The 20,776-nt window shown below is 36.1% G+C and overlaps 1 protein-coding gene across 4 annotated transcripts in view; it reads left to right on the top strand.

The window, feature by feature from the left end:
* The window catches only part of DMD (dystrophin), a 2,234,319-nt gene that overhangs the window by 1,719,494 nt on the left and 494,049 nt on the right, over positions 1–20,776 (top strand). For all 4 annotated transcript variants that reach the window (XM_027096086.1, XM_027096084.1, XM_027096085.1 and 1 more), the window contains one exon: positions 9,760–9,949. In XM_027096086.1, coding sequence (XP_026951887.1) covers positions 9,760–9,949 — 190 coding nt within the window. The remainder of the gene's footprint in view (positions 1–9,759; positions 9,950–20,776) is intronic.

Here is a 20,776-nt window from a genome sequence, read left to right as displayed (position 1 = left end):
CTCCAAAGATTTAATATCCACACTTCTACAAAGCAAAACATAATTTTGATCACAGGATTGCTTATTCTCATTTTTAAACACCTTAGTTATAACTGAGTAATAGTCTATTATGCAGTCAATTCTCTGTAACAAACAAGAGGATATCTATAAGTTACTGTGAGGTTCAACTGAAATAGTATATGAGAAAGCAATGTATAAACTTTAAAATTCTATACAAATATAAATTATTATTCAGTAAATTTGCATCACGAAATAATTCTAATTTATCAGTGTTTTAGAAACAAGGGATTGTGACCTTCTCATTTTTAGAAGCTGTGCCTATTTCATTTTAATTTAATGTATTGAGTGTTAAGTGCCAGGAACTGTGGCGTCAATCCTTGTCCTCAAGGAATTTACAGTAAGTTCATGATGACGGCTGATGATGATGATGATAATGAAGATATAGAGCCTTTTATAAGCGGTGCATTCGTAAGTAAGAGGATTTTTGAAAGTACGTGCAGCCCTCAGATTTATTCCTTTAGTGTTGTAGTTTTACTTGAAAAAATAAATCCTTAATTTTTTACTATTCTTCATAAATTTGACTTGATTTTATAGAAGGCCATCGGTATATTTCACATAATCTAGTTCTTTTCAATGTAGTTTCTCCCCATAGTAATTAAAAGTAAGAAAGCAGGAAACTTTAAATCTTTATTTTGATCATTAGTTTTAATTAGCTCAAGTTATTTGTAATCCTACAAGTCTTATAAATCATATCTGAGTCATTAAAAGGGATTGAAAATTAAAAGGGCAATTCTTTTAGAGTCTACCAAGACAGAGTCACTTTGAGAGATTAATTCATTTCCCAACCAGTCTTATTAAAATGTATCTATTTTACTGTAATATTTCTAGGAAAGAAACATACGAAGGTTTGGTTTTCTTGTTAGATCATTTTAGTGTAAAACATTTCTCAAAAGATACAGATTTCCAGATTATCTTGGTATCATTAGCAAACATAAATTACCATTATGAGAAGGTCACAACCGTATGTACTATAATTTTCTATTATTTCATAAGAATAAAAATATTTTATTCCTGACTGTAATGCCCTCTTTTAAAATAAAATCCTCAAGCCTACTTCAAGTCCAAAGTGCAGTATTCATTTTAATAGGTCTCTTAGGTGGCAGCTGAAGGTGATAAGCAAAGGAATGATAATTTTTGTCTTCACACAAATATACACCATAATCCTAATTCTTATAATAATCACAGCAAATGAGGCGCTTTTGAGCATAGTACTATATTAATATCCATTATGTTTACCTCACAGGGAGATTGGCAAGTCTACCTTAAGAGAGAATGTCATAGTGGACTAGAGCCACTTACGTTGGAAACTGCCCAGCCTCTCTGAAAGTCAGGTTTCTCAACTATAAAATGTTGATGATAATAACAACCTACCCCATTAACCTCATCTAGTTGTTTAACATATCAAAGGAGAAGATACACAGAGAAGAGCTTGAAAACTGAAGAGCATTGTTTTAGTGCAAAATTCTATAACAATAAATGTTGAATTTAAAGGACTCTCAAAAGTGCATTATTAACCACAAGAGTGCTGGATGAGGAATTGAGTAATAAAAGTCACAAATATTTAGAGACTATAACTTGAAGTTCATATCAGGAATTATGAAATCGTTCGTATTTCTAAATTCCATTGGGAGACCTCTACTGTAAGTTCATATAATCAGTTGATATGTTTTTAGCCACTTCTTTCCTTTTAAAGGGAATCTGCTATACGTTTGCCTTTTGATCTTAGAAAATTGAACCAACCTGCCTTGCTGTCTTCTGAATATTATATAACAGCATCTAACAATCTACTGTTCTCTTTATTTTTTCTAAGTTATTGGGGATGGGGATGCATATTTGCACAGTCTTGTGAGACTTCCAGGAGATGATCTTTTTCATTGGTTTTTATCCTAGTTTTCATATATCCTTTAGAAGAGAAGAAAGCTACTCAATCTAGCTTATCAACAATTAGGAAAATATATCTTTTAAAGAGATTAACACTACCAGTGACCAAAACCAACTTAAAGATTCTCATTATTACAAATCAGAGAGAATTTATTTAGAGTAGAAATTGTGTCCAATTATAAACCCAACCCTAATCTAAGTTTGTATTCATCTGGATGGTAGTATAACTGTACATTTTTTCTAAAGGTTTTTTACAGTTCTGTAAATATCCAAAATAATATTTTGAGTCTCTGTATGTGAACCAAACCAAATGTAATCAATTACTTCCGACATTATTTTTAAACTTCTCCAAATAGTACCTTAAGGTATTATATCAGTAGAAAAATATAAAACACAGATCTTAGACTAAAGAATGTTAACATTTTTGTTAACATCCAAGGTAGTATCTTGAATACTGCACTTGTTCATAATATTTTGTATATTTTTTATCAATTTATTTTTCTCAGTGATAAATGCCTGAAACACAAGTCAAGTGAGTAATACAAAGAATAGTACAAAGTACATTTTTACTGCTGTCTCCTAACGTTTTTTTTTCAGAAATATCCCAATGCTTTTAGGAAAAGTGTATAATTATGTTTTTTTCTATAATGATATATTGTGCAAATCTCAATTTTAAAAATGTCCACAGAGTATAAAAATAAAAGAGATGGAACGTGTATTTTGAAATTCCTTACATGACTGATAATACCTATATTCCCTTAGTATCCAAAGATAAAGTTCAGGTGATATATATTTTTTACTAAAACGTCTGTAGCATTGAAGAAAGTTTAAATAGATAGCTTCAAAACTGGTTTATCTTTAGAGGACTAATCTATTTCTTCGTGCAAGTGTGCTGCTTCTGCATATGTCAGAAAGTCATCCTGCGTTGTCTGGGGTGACGAAAGATAGGACTGAGTTTTCTGAGAACTAATCAGCAATACTTTGGGAACATTTAGGTTGTGGTTTGCAATTAACTGTGGAGAGTTTGAGTAATTTAGTACCAGACCTCAGGAGAGAGGAGATGAAAACCTCATAATGCATATGTCGGTGAACAGAAAACCAGCAGATTTGTGTTGAAAATGGATTTTTTTTGTGTTGAAGCAAAGACCGGCTAGATCTTTCTACTAGAGTTAGGGTGAGAGAATATCTTTGCATGTGTGGGTTCCCTCTGGGTAGGTTTATATGTGTTTCAATGATGCCGCTTACGGTAAAGTAACAGATAGATAAATTTGTGCTCCAAAATGAAGGCCAGGATTCGGAGGCATAAACTTTCCTGCACTTTTCTTTCTTTTACTACAATGAATATATCAGAGAGGAGTGGACACCAATATCTATTTTCAGAGTTAGAAAAACCTCTTTTTTAGGATGCAAGACCTGGGCTGTAATCCCAGTTCTGCCAGTTACTTGTGTGCAACTTTGGGAAAGTCATTATGGTTCTCTCAGAATCAGTCTTCCCAACAGCAAAATGAAACCAGCAGTAACCTATGACATATATCTAAAAGGTTTCTGATTTGTATGAAAATCAATTCAATTAGGCAAACTTTTATTGAGCATCCATCACTGTATTTTAAGATAAAGCCCAGCTAGATGATCCCCACTTCCTTTGATGAGAAAAAGAAACGAACGTTTAAAAAGATAAACATTTGCTTATTTGATAAACAAATGTTTATCACTTGTTTGGCAAATTGAGATATAAGTTCATGAATACAGTGTGATGCATATTACATTTGGGCTACTGGTAGGGAATCCAGATGAACTATAACCGAAATCATATTGTAACTATAGTTAAATGTTTACCTACGTGTCTCCCCCACCAGAGTTGACTATGTTAAATGCCGAAGTCCATGTCCATGTCTCATTGACTTTTGTGTCACCATCACCAAGCATAAATCCTGGCACATAATACATATGGACTAGATGCATGGATCACCTAATGAATGAGATGTTGGTAGGCTTGTGGAAATAAGAATGAGGTTCAGATTTAAAGATAATCTGTGTGGAGGTTGAACCCACTGGAATGAAACATCCAACTGGAAGCATACAAAGAAACAGAGAAACACACTGTAAGTAGAAAAAATAGGGGATACCTTGTGAAATGGTGAGAGAATAAATCTGAGCATACTTTAAAATCTTTAAAGAGCTATATAGATTATTAGATTTCAATTTTATTTTCTATGCTGGACCTTACAGCCTTCATCTCACACCCTTTGTCAATTGTTCCATTAAAAGGACAGAGTATATTTCTCACTTTAGAGTTTGATAACAGAGGAGAAAAGAGAAACATCCTCTCATTGCCACAACCCTTTTGGGGGTTGCCCAAAGACAAATAAAGCCACAGTCTTAGAATTGTTGCTAGAAAGGGAACTAACGGGATACTAATCCAAGCATTATTGAAGAATTTGACTTAGATTAATGCTTTTCATTAGTGTACATTACTAATAGAATTGCTGGAGATTAAAAGGAATCCTTTCTACGAACTGCTGTATAGCCATAGGTAATAAAATTCTAGCTGCCCCTTGCAAATACAACGTAGAGTTATTTTTTTTAATCAAAATTAATTTATTTACTAGCAAACTAGTAGAGACTGTTATGGTTACAGAGAATTTGAATGTCAGGTTAACTCTGGTTCTATGAGTAGTGTTTGACGTTGCCAGAAATCTTTTGGTCCAAAGTCCAAGTGGTTGCTGCTAAGGTACTCACTTTCTGTGATCTATGTCTAACAACAAAAAAAAGGGGAAAAAAAGAAAGTCATCCTGTAATCCTTCCCCTAAAAATATCATAGGAAATGCTAGTGGTTAAAATGCAAATAAACCAAGAAGGAAAGATTGAGAGTGTTTTATCTGGTTACTCCATGACAATACCAGGGCACAGATGGAAGTATTATTTAGTAGAAGACTAAGTGCTGTGAATTTCCCCAGTTGTCACACTTTCAGAAACACCTGGGCAAAATAGCCTTCTATATCAGACTGAGCCTTTTTTTCCCTAAAAATATTCAATGTGCTTGTTTCTGTTTGCTTATATATATATTTATTATATATGCATATATTAAAAGTCCTATAATATAGTGCACTGATTAACTATCACCCATCCATGTATCTGATCATGGAATATTGTCTATACATTAATTAAGCTCTTCAGCCTTACTTTGGAAAGTAGTAGGTTTCCCTTTTCTCTTTTGCTTTTTGTGTATTAGGTTGACCCATAAGAAATTAGTGATATTCAACTTAACAGAAAATCTGGAGTCTTAGAGATTTATTCAGAGATACCATGGTGTGTGTGTATGAAGGAGCAGGTTATTACTTATCTGATTGCATCATTGATAATCAGTTCTTAAAAAGAAAATGGAGGTACTGAAGACATGCCTTCTGTGATTTTTCCCCTTTATGCAGACTCGTCTCTGGATGAGCACCTTCTTGGGCAGTTGCAGGATTGCACTAAGCCTTATAGCTCCAGCACTTTGCCCCTTCAGTAGATTCTTGCAGCTCCAGCACTTTGCCCCTTCAGTAGATTCTTGCTTCTAACTGGTGATAATGCAACTCTGCCTTATCTATAGATCTCCTTAAAGGGCACCCAAAGGTGCAGTGGCTGTTCAGGCTCAATTGCTGAGTGTGAGAATCCTCCGTCCTGTCTCCTTTTGAGACCACAATCTGTGCAAGTATAGTTATGTATTTCTCCACATACATTTTGTAACAAGTATATTTTTCAAACTTTTATTTAGTGTGACAGTTCAGCAGGTCAAGTTCTCCAAAAGGCAGATCCTGAGAAAGCAATTAACGTGCAGGAATTTTTTCTGGAGAGTGCTCTCAGGATAACACCTGTGAGAGAGGAAGGGGAAGGAAGCACAGTAGGGCGGGAGGAGAAGCTGGGCTTTAATTCAGTTGCAGCCACAACATCAGTCAACCCTCCTCCTCTCCGCTCCCTTCCCGAATTGTCCTGAGTCGGAGCAAGGGGACCAGGCTTCTATAGCCCACACATTAACCAGTCACTGGATGCAACCTGCCTCCAGTTGCTTTCCTAGAAGCTAAAGCAAAACATACTTCAGTCCTGAAGAGGGGTCTAGGCAGACCCAGCACAGCATCCACTGCACCAGTAGTTCTCAAAGTTTGGTCTCTAGCGTCAGTGATTCTCAAACTTTAGCATATATCAGGATCACCTGGAAGGCTTGTTGATCTACAGCTTGCTGGCCTCCACACACAGAATTTCTGATTCAGTACGTCTAGGGCAAGGCTTGAGAATTTGCATTTCTAATAAGTTCTCAGTTGCTGCTGATGCTGCTGGGCTGCGGAACAGACTTTGGGAACCACCCTGCCTGTATTTATATATGGAGGTTGGTGTATGGTGCCCTTATGAATAGAAGTAAAACCTTTTGAAGTCACTGTCCCATTCCACACTCCATCAAATTCTCAGCTATTTTTATGCATTATAAAGCTGGAATTGCTGGTAATTAAAATTTGTTATATAAAAAGTACTTAACCAATGCAGTAGATTATACTTGTAAAGCATTATTACTATTTTATGATATCTGGTCATTCTTACTTTTAAAGTTCAGCCGAATTTTCTCCAGGGTCTATAATTTGATAATCTGGATAGGGGAATTTAAAAAAAAAAATCTATGTTCAAGATCTTTTTTTTTTTAATAGACTTATTTTATTTATTTATTTTTTATGCTGCGTTGGGTCTTCGTTGCTGTGCGCGGGCTTTCTCTAGTTGCAGCGAGCTGGGGCTACTCTTCGTTGCAGTGCACGGGCTTTTTGTTGCGGTGGCTTCTCTTGTTGCAGAGCACGGGCTCTAGGCCTGCAGGCTTCAGTAGTTGTGGCATGTGGGCTTCAGTAGTTGTGGCTCGCGGGCTCTAGAGCACAGGCTCAGTAGCTGTGGTACACGGGCTTAGTTGCTCCGCGGTATGTGGGATCTTCCCAGACCAGGGCTTGAACCCGTGTCCCCTGCATTGGCAGGCGGATTCTTAACCAGTGCGCCACCAGGGAAGCCTGATGTTCCAGATCTTTAGTTTTGTTCTAGGCCAATTTTTTTTTGTTTCTTTATGATTCTTATTATTTCTACATTTTTATTTTATCATATAAGCCATTTAAAGCCATATGGTAACGGAAAATTTTAAAGTATGGCATATAGTCAGAGCTATTTGGAATGCACAAAGATGGCATACAAGTACCCTTGACTCATTTCTAGTCTAGACCTGGCACAATTAAAGTTTAAGAATTCAGTGTACATAGATTGATTTCAGGAGAAAGGATGCAGCCTTAAGTCTCCCACACAAGCAGGAAATAACAGTCTCACCTCTGATCAAAGAGATTTTTCTGCTATTGCTGCCGTTGAATTTTTGTTAACGTATTTCCAAACTAGAAAACATTCAGCCTGATGTTGTCAGTATTTCAGACCACGAGGGTATCGTTTAGGAAAACAGTGCCTTAGGGTCCTGAAAGAGTTACTGCTCTTCCCTAAGGGCCTAATTTACAAAGCAGCAAACTCAGTGGTAGGATTTGGCTGGAAATCTCATTGTCTTGGTAGAACCCTTTCATCTGATTTATGTGCATCACATTTTAGAAAGTTATTTACTAGTTACTTTCTCTGGAAGCAGAGGGAAGTGGTGTTTCTCTTTAAAGACAGAGGAGCTAAGATGCATCAGGTGCAGCTCATGATGATGATGAAGCTGGTAATAAAATGCACAGTATCTAATTCTCCAAGCTTCACTCTGCCATGAGGGAGTTTCACACTGCTCTTTTATTTCATGTGAATTTGGAGTATGTTAGAATATATATCAGTGTCTAACCCTGCATTTGTCTTCTGCAATGTGACAGCTTATTTCTATGCCAGATTTGGAGCTGGTGGTGGAGTAAATCTTAGTGATTTGCAATGCACGAGGCAACCTAAAATATTAGGTTGAACGGGATGAAATTGCCCCTTTTGTAGGTCAGAAATGGTCAAACATTAGCAATTACACATGCTTCAACCTGTACATTTGTACGTTTCATGACAGATTATAACATTAAGATTCTCAGTGTTGTTGCAATGGTTCTGAATTTTTAAATCATATTAAATAAAAAGATAAATAAATAAGCAAATAACGATATTTTGATATTTCTCCCTGCATTGATAATTTGCCTGGAAACTAAATAAGCAGGGAGCCAGCAGTTCAGGTTAGCCCTTGAACTCTGCGAGGTTTAACTGATTTGCCCAACCAGAACACAAAGGTACCTTTCAGCTGTGCAGTATTCAAGTTTATTTAGGAGTTGATAAATAGCTTAGTGCAATGCTTCCTTTTTTCCAGTAGCTGCATCCTCATAAACCTATTCTACCCTCCACCAGTTAATGCAGACAGAAGATTTTTATCCAGTATGAGCACCGAAACTACACTGTGGAAGACTGTATGCTCAGCAAAAACCTCACCCATGATGAATAAACAGCTCTTCCGGGGGCTTTGCTGCCGCTGGCTTGGCAGGAGTTGTTTATTGCCTGGTTTGCACATCCCATGATAAAGTTGCTGCTGAAATAAATTGCAGTTTTGCATAATTATTGACAATCACATCTTAACAAGCAGTGTGTATCATATTCAAGTGTTCAATTTTTTTTAAATCCATTTTTAGCTTATGTTTAATCCCAGAAAGTGTTTGTGTAATAATAGAAGGCAAATATGGCATGTAAATAGAGTACTAATTTCCTCACTGCAGACAAAATTTACCTGAATCTTTTTTAGATGGGACTGTTATTGCCTCAGGCAATTTTCCTTCCCAAGCTATTATTATGTAGATGTTTGCTGAGGGCATGTGTGTGTGTATCCACAATACATGCATTATATATATTGTCAGAAAATATGAATAACTTTTCTTCAGACTTTTGTGTCATTAGGGAATTTTGTTCATTCCGTCTAAAAGATTAGAGAAATGAGAATGGGATGTGGGCAGAGGGAACTAACATTTTTGAGCAACCGTAATATGTGACTACATAATGTGTGAGGCACTCAGCTTTACACACATTGTTGTATTTTCGCTCTTATCACAGCAATATGTATTGCAGATGAGAAATCAGAGAGGTTGAGTAACTTGTCATATCACACACTTGGTAGAGGATATTGGGATTTGAACCCAGATCTGTCTGGATTTTAGGCTCCACTTTTTCCATTACGCATAAAATTTTTCTTTTGGAAAATATTGTCAGTTGTATGACCATCAGGTAATGAAAATTAAAGCTAACACAATTAGAACATGATAGTGTTATGCAAAATTACATTTTGTACAATGGTTTCTATGAAATACATGGTTTTCCTACTTCTTAGTCTTTTTGTTCTCTTTTGTTCTTCAGTCCCCTTCTCTTTCAGTGTTCAACTTTCTGTTCTAGGTTTGCATTTCTCCTGGCCTGTCTAATCATGATTTCCTGCCTCAGGTGACATCAAAGATAAGCATGGTATAGATTTTAGGGTTTTACCTATAAAGATTAGCTTAAACTTTTGCAGCATATTAAAATAAACTTTCAAAATTGACCATCAGAAACTAAAAAGTTTAAAAAATTCTTTTTTGTAAAATTCACATGTGAACTTTCAAAAGTCTAAAAGTCCAAATACACAGACACACACACACACACACACACACACACACACACACGCTACTCTAGTGGTTGATGCTTTGAAGAGCAGTTTTAGCAACAACTCACCCCTTTGTTCGTATATTACAATTTAGTCCCCTGGACTTTGCTCTTTTCGTGGGATTCACTGGGTGCGCCTTTCTGATGTTTGAGGAGAATTGCATCTGGACATTTGTTCTTTTGCAGAGTGAGTGAGCGAGAGACTGCTTTGGAAGAAACTCATAGATTACTGCAACAGTTCCCGCTGGACCTGGAGAAGTTTCTTGCCTGGATTACGGAAGCCGAAACAACTGCCAACGTCCTGCAGGATGCCACCCATAAGGAAAGGCTCCTAGAAGACTCCAAGGGAGTAAGAGAGGTGATGAAACAATGGCAAGTAAGTCAAGCATTTCTACCTTATCCCTCTTGTGAATCCAGTTGAAGAATTCTCAGCATTTGTCCTTGTAATTGATACGCTGTGGACGAACTAAAATAGTTGTTTTACATGGCCTTATGTATTTAAGCGTTTGGGCTAGAAGAAGAGAGACAGAGGAAAAAGGAAAAATCATTTATTATTTCATTTAATACCCCAGTCTTCTAAATAGTGTGTGGTTTTGACCAGGAAAAACTTGCCCGTAAAGCTAGAGCTTTGATAAGAAGAAACTTTGCTCAGAAGAATAAATTAGGGATTGGCTTATTAAATTTGAAAAAGTTGCCATTTTTGAGTGTTTATTTAATATTTTACATGGAAAGCATCTGGATGAATTGTCTGTTTTATTTTGCGTTGCTAACTGAATCAGTTTCCCTTCATTACTTGCCAGTAAGTTTTGAAATGTTAATCTGGTATTTTATAGCTTTCTTCCTAACATGATCTGTGAAAATAAAAATGATATAGCTAAATCTGTCATAGTTAATGATCACACAATTTTCGACAATTGTTTTTCCTAGAAACAAGAATTCTTGCTATAAAATTTCATATGCATAAACAGTGAAAACAGAAGTTTCAGGTAGTTTTGTTTACATGAAGTCTTGGTGAGAATCTTATTCTGTAGTTCAGGAAGGCTCCTGATGCCTACGTTCAGGACCTGACATAATTTTCCTGACCTACAATGGAGTTTCGTTATGTATAGTTGAGTCTTCTGACTTGATATAAGAAGTTTACTAGTACCGCAAAGAAAATTTGGAGTGTTAGAATAATAGGATCCATTTTTAGGACTAACTTCAGTTTTTTAATATTTTAAAATTATGATGAAAAAAGGGATAGTATATCCTAGGTTGAAAAATAATTCCAAAATCAAATCATATTAAGCAAAGTTTCATCTCCTCCCCTCCTTGTTGTTCTCCTTCTTTTCTTCTGTTTCGATAGGACGTGTGATCTACTCGGATGCTCTCGTATGTAGAGTAGATGACAGTGGCAGTTTAGAGCTTCTTGGATTCCTCATTCTTTATCATTATCCTCGGCCCCCACTTGCTCCCCCACAATGTGTGTTGAGTTAGTTTGATCATTTGGAGGTAGTTTGTTTAGAACAACACCTGACTTTATCTTCCCAGGTATCTCCCATGGCTTGTGAATGGAAATGCAGTGTAAAGTTCATTTTTTGGTCACTCGTAGGTAAACAGTTAGAAAATGTGCTGCTGTAACATATTTGATTTATGATATTTCATAAGTAAAATTTTATTTCTCCTTGTCCATGCCCATAAAGCCACCCTAGAATTTTAGATACGTGGATTCACATACTCCCCTCAGCTATGGTAAATAAAGAGTAAAACTTTAAGTGGATTTTTTAAAGCAGTTTCCTTTTAAAAATAAATCCAGTGACTCAGTTTTATAATAGGGACTTAATAAAATATTTCTTAAATTGATGGATGTCTTGTTGAGGGCAAAACAAGGATACATCCATCTGTCTCCTATACTTTTTGTATTTCTATCTATAGTACTTATACAATGAAAATTCATATACAAACTTCTCATCATGAGAAACTGCAAGATTCTGAATCATTAAAGAAAAAAACTGCAGTGTTTCCTAACTATGTTTACTGTGGAAGAATGGAGAATAAAGTACATTTTGTGTTTAGATTTCTGATCTCTTTCAAAAATAGTTGGAAATGGTGCCGAGGAAACTTTCTTAGCTTATTCTATATTACTCATAAAACGGTATTTACTCTTAAAAGCCATATAAAACTCCCTTAGAGTTCCTGAAAACCGTAGACATATCATTTTCCCTTAACTATAGTAGGACTAACTAAGATTCCAGTGTTATTTTAAAAGAGACAATTTCTCATTCCCTCTCAGTTAGTATTGTGTCTTCTATAGATTCCAGTTGCCTGAGGTTGAAACTACATTTTATGGATAGGAATGACATTTATAGCCAGCTCTGATTTTCAGTTAGATGGCTGAATAATGGTCTTTTGATGAAAGATTTGAAGATGTCATGGTAAAACTCTAAACTACTGAAACTATTGATTATTGTTAATGGCACATTTCAACTGATAGAATTAAATCAAGATACTGGGGTTTAAAAGCAACAAATGGAAATTGGCAAGCTTGAAAGTAAATGAAACCACATACCTTAGGAGATTACATGCAGTTTCAGTATTTCAGCTAAATCGAAGTGTTTGCTTTTTTTCCCCTCCAAAGATAACTTTTTTAAAATTTTGAACAAAACGAATGTTCTGTAATATGTGTGAGGGAATAAAGTGTAACTGTATGCCTTTCACTTCGTTTGCAGAAGCTGGTGGCATTATATTCATTGTTTGATTCATGCTGTATAGCAAGAATAGTTCTTACATATTAAAAAAGGAAACTCCAAATGCCTAGCCAGAGCAGCGGCTCTCCCAACAGATTTCAATATATCTGTCCACCCAAAAGCAGTGATGTTTTACTTTATACAGATGCTGCTGAATGGGGACAGGGGGTCAGAAAATGGGTTTTTCTCTGTGACTGTCAATCGGTGTTTCTATATGTGGAGACTCCAGCTCTTACTAGACTACCTGACTATCACTGCTTATCATCCACTTCATAGGATGTTTAATTCTCCCAGCAATAATTACAATTCCTGGGTTTGATAAGCATACATGTATTAGGAAGTATATGCTTCCTGAAGGGAATTTACCTGATTAATTCCACTCTGAAAGCCATTCAAGTTTCTTCCTTATATTAGAAAAAAAATGTTATTTACTTTCCTTACTAAGAGCAAAGTCATTATATTTGACCTTGTGCTTTAGGATGAGGAGATTTTTTTCTTATAAGTATTGTTATTTCTGACAGTATAACTGGAATCTTAAAGCCAATGTATTTTTATAGAGTACCATATAGAGCCCTAAGAGGTGACAGTTTGAAAATTCTTAAATTGCAAATTTATTCTTAAAATGAAGAACTATGTTCATAATTGAATCAGATTCTTCCTGTGTCCAAAACATTTCCTGCTTTGGGCCTTAGAGAACTGGTAAAGATGGTCGCAGTTCTAAGTTCTAACATAAAACCGTGGGTAACTAACTGAAAATAGTTAGTTAAACATGCAGACTCTGCATGTTTACTAATGTTTCACAAGAATTTCACCAATCTTAACTGATTCTCTAAGCACCCCCAAGAGATAATTGTAATACCAGCTTGTAAAGAAGGTGTGTGGGGATGGGTATGTGGTGGGGAGAGATGGTCATAAAGGTGGCATAATTAGGGTCTTTTTCTCAGCAAGAGAGACTATGGAGCAATTAATATTTGAGATTCCCTCATCTGTGTTCTGGGTCATGTCTCAGGCCGTATCTCTCAACTCACTCCCTCCTCTAATTTCATTTGTTTTACCTATGTCTCCTCCCACCCTCCCCCACCCACTGTAGAAATGCTCTTCTATTAAACAAAACGTTTCCAGAGAGACAAGGTTGATAAATTTTGAATTGTACATCAGAGTACACCTGGAAATTGATTAAGCTACCTTAAATTTCTAATATGTTATTGAAATTGGGGAATTTAGCTTCTTCAGTGTTGCTCACAATATATCTTGGCCCACTGATTCATTCCTAAGGAAGAAGGAAGAATGCAACCTCAGTAGCAAAATTAGTATCCTGAATAAATTGGATTGTTGTATTTCTAGGTGCATCTGAAAAGAGAGCGGTAATCTGAAGATCCCTAATTCTAAGAAAAGAAAATCCTCTGTGTATTCCTTTTTGTTGCTATAATTTGAATTGAGTCTTATATGTAGTTTTTAATCTTTCTCCTTTGGTGTCTAAAGATTATGAAAGTTTACCTTGATGTTTTTCTTTTGCCTAGTGATGTCTGCCTGCCATTTTTGATATACAGAACATATATATATATATATATATGTTCCCTAAGGACTTTGATTGATTCATCAAATCTTTATTAAATACCTGTTGGATGCCTAGCATGGTGTTAGGACTAGCATTACGAACGTGATTAGAGAGATGTTTTTCAAACGTAGTTCAAAGTACTAGGTTACGTAATTAATTTAGTGAGTATCAATCCACATGTTTTTAAACAGAAAGGAATAAAATTAATAGAATAGAAAATAACAAGAGTCCATCACTCTTAAATAAGAGTCGGTATTATTTTCTGCAGCTTTGGTTTCAACTGTTTGCATATATGTGCGTGTGTGTGTACATACTGGATCAGTGTGTAGCATATATTCAAAAGCCTCTGCATTAGACTATGCTTTCTGCCCTTGGGATGCTTATATTCCAGAGGTGAAGATAGTTATGCTAAGACAAAATTGGATGGTAGTGTGATGAGTGTTACAGTAGAGGGCTAGACAGGATCTAGTAAAACCAGAAGATGATTGAGGTAAGCTTGCCGGAGAGGCCAGGAAACTCACCTAGAACAGTGTTTTTCAGTCTTGCTTATACATTGGAGGAGGTTTTTTAAATGCTGATCTCTGGGTTCTACCCCCAGAGATTCAAACTGGATTGATCACAGCATGTCCTGTCCACGCTTCTCATGTTCAGCCAAGGTTGAGAACTTCTGTTCAGAGAAAGTTAGAAGAATGTGTTAGGAGTTGGCTAGATACACAGAGTTCAAAAGGGAAGGAAACAGCGTGTTGAAAGTCCTGGACAGTTGGGTAGTTCAGGAATCGAAAGGTACTTCTCTATGGGTGGGGTATGATTATTATAAGAAATGAGTTTGGAAAGATCAGCTGGGGCTAAATTATGTAGAAAGGCAGCATGGTATAGTAGATAGAGTATAAGCCTTGTAAGCCGAAAGACCACTTATTGCCTAACCTCTAAGTCTCAGTTATATTCTTCTGTGCAATGAAAATAATACTTCACAGGGTTTTGTGAGGAATAACTGATAGAATACATGTAGAATGCCCACCAGAGGGGCAGAGTGCTGCGCTCAAAGTGTTCGGTATGTGTTAGCTGTCTTTCCCTCCCTCTGTCCACCTATCTTTGAGAGTTTGGACTTTATCTGTAGTCTATGGGAAGTCACAGCACGTTTTTAAGCAAGGAAATGGAATAACGTAACTTATGTTTTTGAAAGATCGCTCTGGTAGCTGTGAGGAGAATGAATTGGAAGGATATGAGACCTGTCCAGGAACAAAAGTTAGAAAGTTGTTTCTGTAATATTCCAAGCAAGAAATGATCATTAAGGTGTTGAGGTTGAACAAAGGAAACAGATGTGTGAGCTATTTGGAGGGAAAAAACTAACATTGTGATGTAGATTATGGGAGGAAGAGGTGAGGGGGAAATGTGAGGTACAGTGAGGAGTCACTGACTGCTTACCATTTGGCATGACTGGGTGCCTTACAGAGTTGCAGAATTAAAGAGGAAAAATAGTTATGGGAAGAGAAGTCAAGAATGCGGCTTTCTCAAGATTGCTTTGGCTATCCGGGGTCTTTTGTGTCTCCACACAAATTTTAAGATTTTTTTGTTTTAGTTCTGTGAAAAATGCCATTGGTAATTTGATAGGGATTGCATTCAATCTGTAGATTGCCTTGGGTAGTAGAGTCATTTTGACAATATTGATTTTTCCAATCCCAGAACATGGTATGTCTTTCTGTCTGTTTGTGTCATCTTCGATTTCTTTCATCAGCATCTTAGAGTTTTCAGAGTACAGGTCTTCTGTCTCCTTAGATAGGTTTATTCCTAGGTATTTTATTCTTTTTGATGCAGTGGTAAATGGGATTGTTTCCTTAATTTCTCTTTCTGATCTTTCGTTGTTAGTGTATAGAAAATGCAACAGGTTTCTGTGTATTAATTTTGTAACCTGCAGCTTTACCAGATTCATTGATGAGCTCTAGTAGTTTTCTGGTAACAGCTTTAGGATTTTCTGTGTATAGTATCATGTCATCTGCAAACAGTGACAGTTTAGCTTCTTCTTTTTCAATTTGGATTCCCATTATTTCATTTTCTTCTCTGATTGCCATGGCTAGGACTTCCAAAACTATGTTGAATAAAAGTGGCAAGAGGGCTTCCCTGGTGGCGCAGTGGTTGAGAGTCCGCCTGCCGATGCAGGGGACACGGGTTCGTGCCCCGATCCGGGAAGATCCCACATGCCGCGGAGCGGCTGGGCCTGTGAGCCATGGCCACTGAGCCTGTGCGTCCGGAGCCTGTGCTCCGCAACGGGAGAGGCCGCAGCAGTGAGAGGCCAGCGTACCGCAAAAAAAAAAAAAAAAAAGTGGCAAGAGTGGACATCCTTGTCTTGTTCCTGATCTTAAAGGAAATGCTTTCAGCTTTTCACCATTGAGTATGATGTTAACTGTAGGTTCATCGTATATGGCCTTTATTATGTTGAGGTATGTTCCCTCCATGCCCACTTTCTGGAGAGTTTTTATCATAAATGGTGCTGAGTTTTGTCAAAAGCTTTTTCTGCATCTACTGAGATGATCATATGGTTTTTATTCTTCAATTATACAATGGAATATTACTCGGCCATTAAAAAGAATGAAAGAATGCCATTTGCAGCAACATGGATGGACTTAGAGACTGTCATACTGAGTGAAGTAAGTCAGAGAAAGAGAAATACCGTATAACATCGCTTATATGCAGAATCTAAAATGAAATGATACAGATGAACTTATTTACAAAACAGAAACAGACTCACCAACTTAGAGAATGAACTTATGGTTACCAGGGTAGAAGAGTGGAGGGAAGGGATAGTTAGGGAGTTTGGAATTGACATGTACACACTGCTATATTTAAAATGGATAACCAACAAGGACCTACTATATAGCACAGGGAACTCTGATCAGTATTATATAACAACCTAAATGGGAAAAGAATTTGAAAAAGAGTAATAGACACATGAACATGTATAACCAAATCACTTTGCTGTACACCTGAAACTATCACAACATTGTTAATTAACTACATTCCAACATAAAATAAAAATTAAAAATTAGTAGAGCTGATTCACTTTGTTATACAGCAGAAACTAACACAACAATGTAAAGCAATTATACTCCAATAAAGATGTTTAAAAGTATCAGTGAAGTAAAAAAGTAAAATGGATAACCAAAAAAAAAAAAAAAAAGAATGTGGCTGGTTTTCAGGTGTCTATGAATAGTAGAGGTGAAAATATCACCTCCCTTGAAGTAGTTATGAATGTGGATCTAACATTTGGAAAAAGATCTAGGTCAAAGATCTAAAACTGAAGGGCATCGACATGGACTCCATAGAAATACATAATATTACACAGAAATCAATGTCATTGTTACTTGAATTTCTCCATTCAGAAATATATCTAAAAGTCTCTAAAATATTACTTACTGTAGCATAGGATTGGTCTTAATGATGCCATCTTCTGCTCTTCAAAAGGACATAGCTTTAGAGACTCTCTTAAATGTTTTAACCGTGAAAAAAGGCAAAGAACTAGCAAAACTTTGGTGTAAAATTCATACTGTGGAGAAAGTAAAAGTATTTAGGTAATCTATCCAAGATCTTGAAAAACTCTTTCCAATAAGGCCAGTTGATTTCTTCTCTTATATAAACATGGAAAAGTTTTATTTACCTTTTATTCTACAGTAAAAAGTTCATACACAGTCACAGTACTATGGATTGCAGTACTCAGGAATAGATTCAAGAGCCACAGCTTGTCATCTTACTATATTCAGTAGTTTATTATGTTCCAGGTTTGGACCCTGAAATCCCTGTAGATCACAAGAGAAAATCCAAAAAAGAAACAGTGAAAATAATTAAAAGTGTAGAAATAAAGTCAATGAGGACAAATGTTCAAGACTGGTGTTTTATCTCCTATAGCAGGGAAGACTAAATATAGAAAATAAGAATCCATTTATTTTTATCCAGTGGTGGCAAACAGTAACTTCGATATAAAACAATGAGTTTAATCACTTGATTATAAGGGTTATAACACTCTAAGCCATCTTACCACGGTCCCTTTCGTATATAAACATGTTAATTCAGTGTATCGAAACTTTAGGACCTATTTTTTTGGATATTGCCACTAAAGTTAGTTATTATCTGGAATGATACAAGGGAAGCACCAAGTTGAATAACTTTGTAATTCAGTCATTGGATTCTATAATTTTATATATACAAACTAAAAGAAAGGCTCACATAGGTAAGAAGACACTGTGCATACTGAAAAGTCAATTTTGATAGCCCCTAATAACGACTGTCTTTTATTCCCCACAGAACTTTTCTGAGGCTCTTATAAGGTAATAAATATTTAAAGCACTTTGAAAAAGCTTTCTTCAAGTGAAAGATCCTTATTAATTTTATGAATTACCATTAAACAAAAGTCAAACTAAAGATATAAACTTAATATCATACTCTTTAAAATCAATAGATTAAAGTTATGTTAATTAATGAGAATAAAATTAACTAAATTGTTCCTTGTTTATAACTGACAAAGCATTTTTACTTCAGTTCTCTAATTTGATTCTCACTGAGAACCTCTGGTGTTGGTACTATTATTTCCATATTCAGTAGGGGAGAGTAAAATTAGAGAGTTTCAGTAATTTAGCTATTACTGTCAATACGTCTTTGAAAATCAACTTGAGTTTTATCATACCAGATTAGGAGGGAAATAATTCAGAATAAAAGCCTATGAAAGAAATGTTTAGTTTTCTGGGATTAATATCACCATTTAATTCAGTTATTTATTTATCCAATTATTAGGCTAGATAATAATACTGTCTCACATTAAAAAAAATATTACTATGTGCTGGGCAGTGTGCTAAGAGCTTTGCTTGCATGATATAACAATCCCCCGCCTTTTTTTTTTTTTTGCATGATCTTACCCCTTTTACAGATGAAAAATCTGAAGCTTTGAAAGTTTAGGTAACTTCTCTTAAGGTCACACAGCTATACAGAGAGGAGTCAGTATTTGAACCTAAGTTTGACCTTCTGACCTTCAACTAATCCTGCTCTCCTACCCATTACTGTAAACTGATTCGGCATTCCAGGCAAAGACCCAAGATAACCAAAAGCAAGTTTCAAATCATTCACTTCATAGGAATTTGTTGATTACTGAAACTATTCCTACTTCCTAAACATCCTTCTTTCCTTTACATTTTTCAGTCTTGTTTCCACATTTGCCTCTTAAGTGAAACACTTCTGTATGAAACCACCATAACTTCCAAATGCAGATTCTTTTATCAAGTCCTGTTGCCCTAGAAATGTATGCATAATTTGTTATTGTAGTCCACCGCAGTCTTCTGGAAAATTTCTCATCTCTTGACTTGCTGGGGTGCTATATTCTACTAGTTTTCTCCTACCTCTGTTACTACTCATTCTTCTTTCTTTACCTGATGACCTATTCTGGACTGTCTCTTCTGTCTTCATTAATCTCATTCTCTTAATTCAGTAGTCAACCAGCAGTTACAAAGTGTCGGTTATGTGCTAGGTATTAGACTAGAAACAGTCTTTTGTTCATCTCCTTTAATCCAGTGATTTGAAGATTTTTATCTCTTTCCAGTATCAATCCCACAGTTCTTACCATGTATGGGACATTTCTTACTCGAAGTCTTACGAACATCATAAACTCAGTACGACCCAAATAGGCCATATCTTTAATACCAAGTCTGTCTCCTGTCCTGCCATTCATCACACCACCATCTTTTCAGCCAGAGAAATTTCAAACCAAATAGTCATTTCTACATCACCTTCTCACTCGCCTTACTTTCTAGTTCATTTTTAAGATCTATCAATTTTACGTCGCTAATCATTTGCACCCGTTCCTTACTCTCCAGTCCACTTACCGCTGCTCTAATCCATGCTTTTATTTACCTTTACCTTCCTCTACTCCTTCCTGCCCACGGCATTGCTACAATCCAACCCGCAGGTTGCCATCTCAATTAAGCTTCGTAAAGCATAGCTAAGATTGTAACTATGTTATAAATTCCATGGAAGCAGGGGTTTCATCTACTTTATTCTCTTGTATATGCCCTTGGCTCAAGACAGTGCCCAGCACATGATAGGTGCCAATAAGTATTCATCAAGTGAATGAAAAAATATACGATTCCTCTGTTCAAACACCTTTTATGACTTCTCAAAGCCTTCAGAATATTCTGCAGACTCCTTCACCTGGCCCTGCAGGATTGGCCCTCAAACTCAATTTCCAATCTTATTTCTTACTTTTCCTCTCCATGCACCCTTCACTCCTACTAAAACACACAGCTAGCCAGTTTACTTTTGTGTCTTTGATGACCTGTTTCTTTTCTTGGGAGTGCTTTTCCTCATCTCAGTTTACCCAGATACAACCTAATTTGCAAGGAAAGCCATATTCAAATCCTCCCTTTTTCCCTGAGCCCTCAAGCTAGAAGACATCTCGTTTCCCTCTCAATTCCCAGAGGCATTTCTTTGCCCTTTAAATAACACTCAATGCTTTCTGTATTGTTTTAGAGGGTCTGGAGAGGATAGCATTTAATAGTGTGGGCTTTGAAGCCTGACTGCCTGGGTTTAACTAATGATTCTGATACTTACTGACCATGGACACATTTCTCAATTGCCCTCAGTTTAGGCAGCTATAAATCGGGGGAAATGGTAACATCTAACTCATCAGGCTATTGTGAGTGTGATGTGAATTGATATATGTGAAGTGCATAAAACGGTATTTGATACGTAGTAAGCAACGAGTAAACATAGCTAGTATTGTTATTACTGTTATCAGGTGTATAACATATAAATTTTGTAAGTAAATTTTTGTATCGTTTCTTTCACTATAGACTGCTTAAGGGCACAGTCCTCATATGGGTAGAGTGAGAAGCTATTTAATAAGGAATGGGTGAATTAATAAAACCGTGCCAGAAATATT

The sequence above is a fragment of the Aethalodelphis obliquidens genome, unplaced genomic scaffold (assembly GCF_003676395.1).
Source record: "Aethalodelphis obliquidens isolate GAN/ISIS:26980383/991018 unplaced genomic scaffold, ASM367639v1 scaffold98, whole genome shotgun sequence".
In the NCBI taxonomy this organism is placed as follows: Eukaryota; Metazoa; Chordata; class Mammalia; order Artiodactyla; family Delphinidae; genus Aethalodelphis; species Aethalodelphis obliquidens.
Note: the sequence above shows the minus strand (reverse complement) of the source record. Positions and strands in the feature narration are given on the sequence as shown.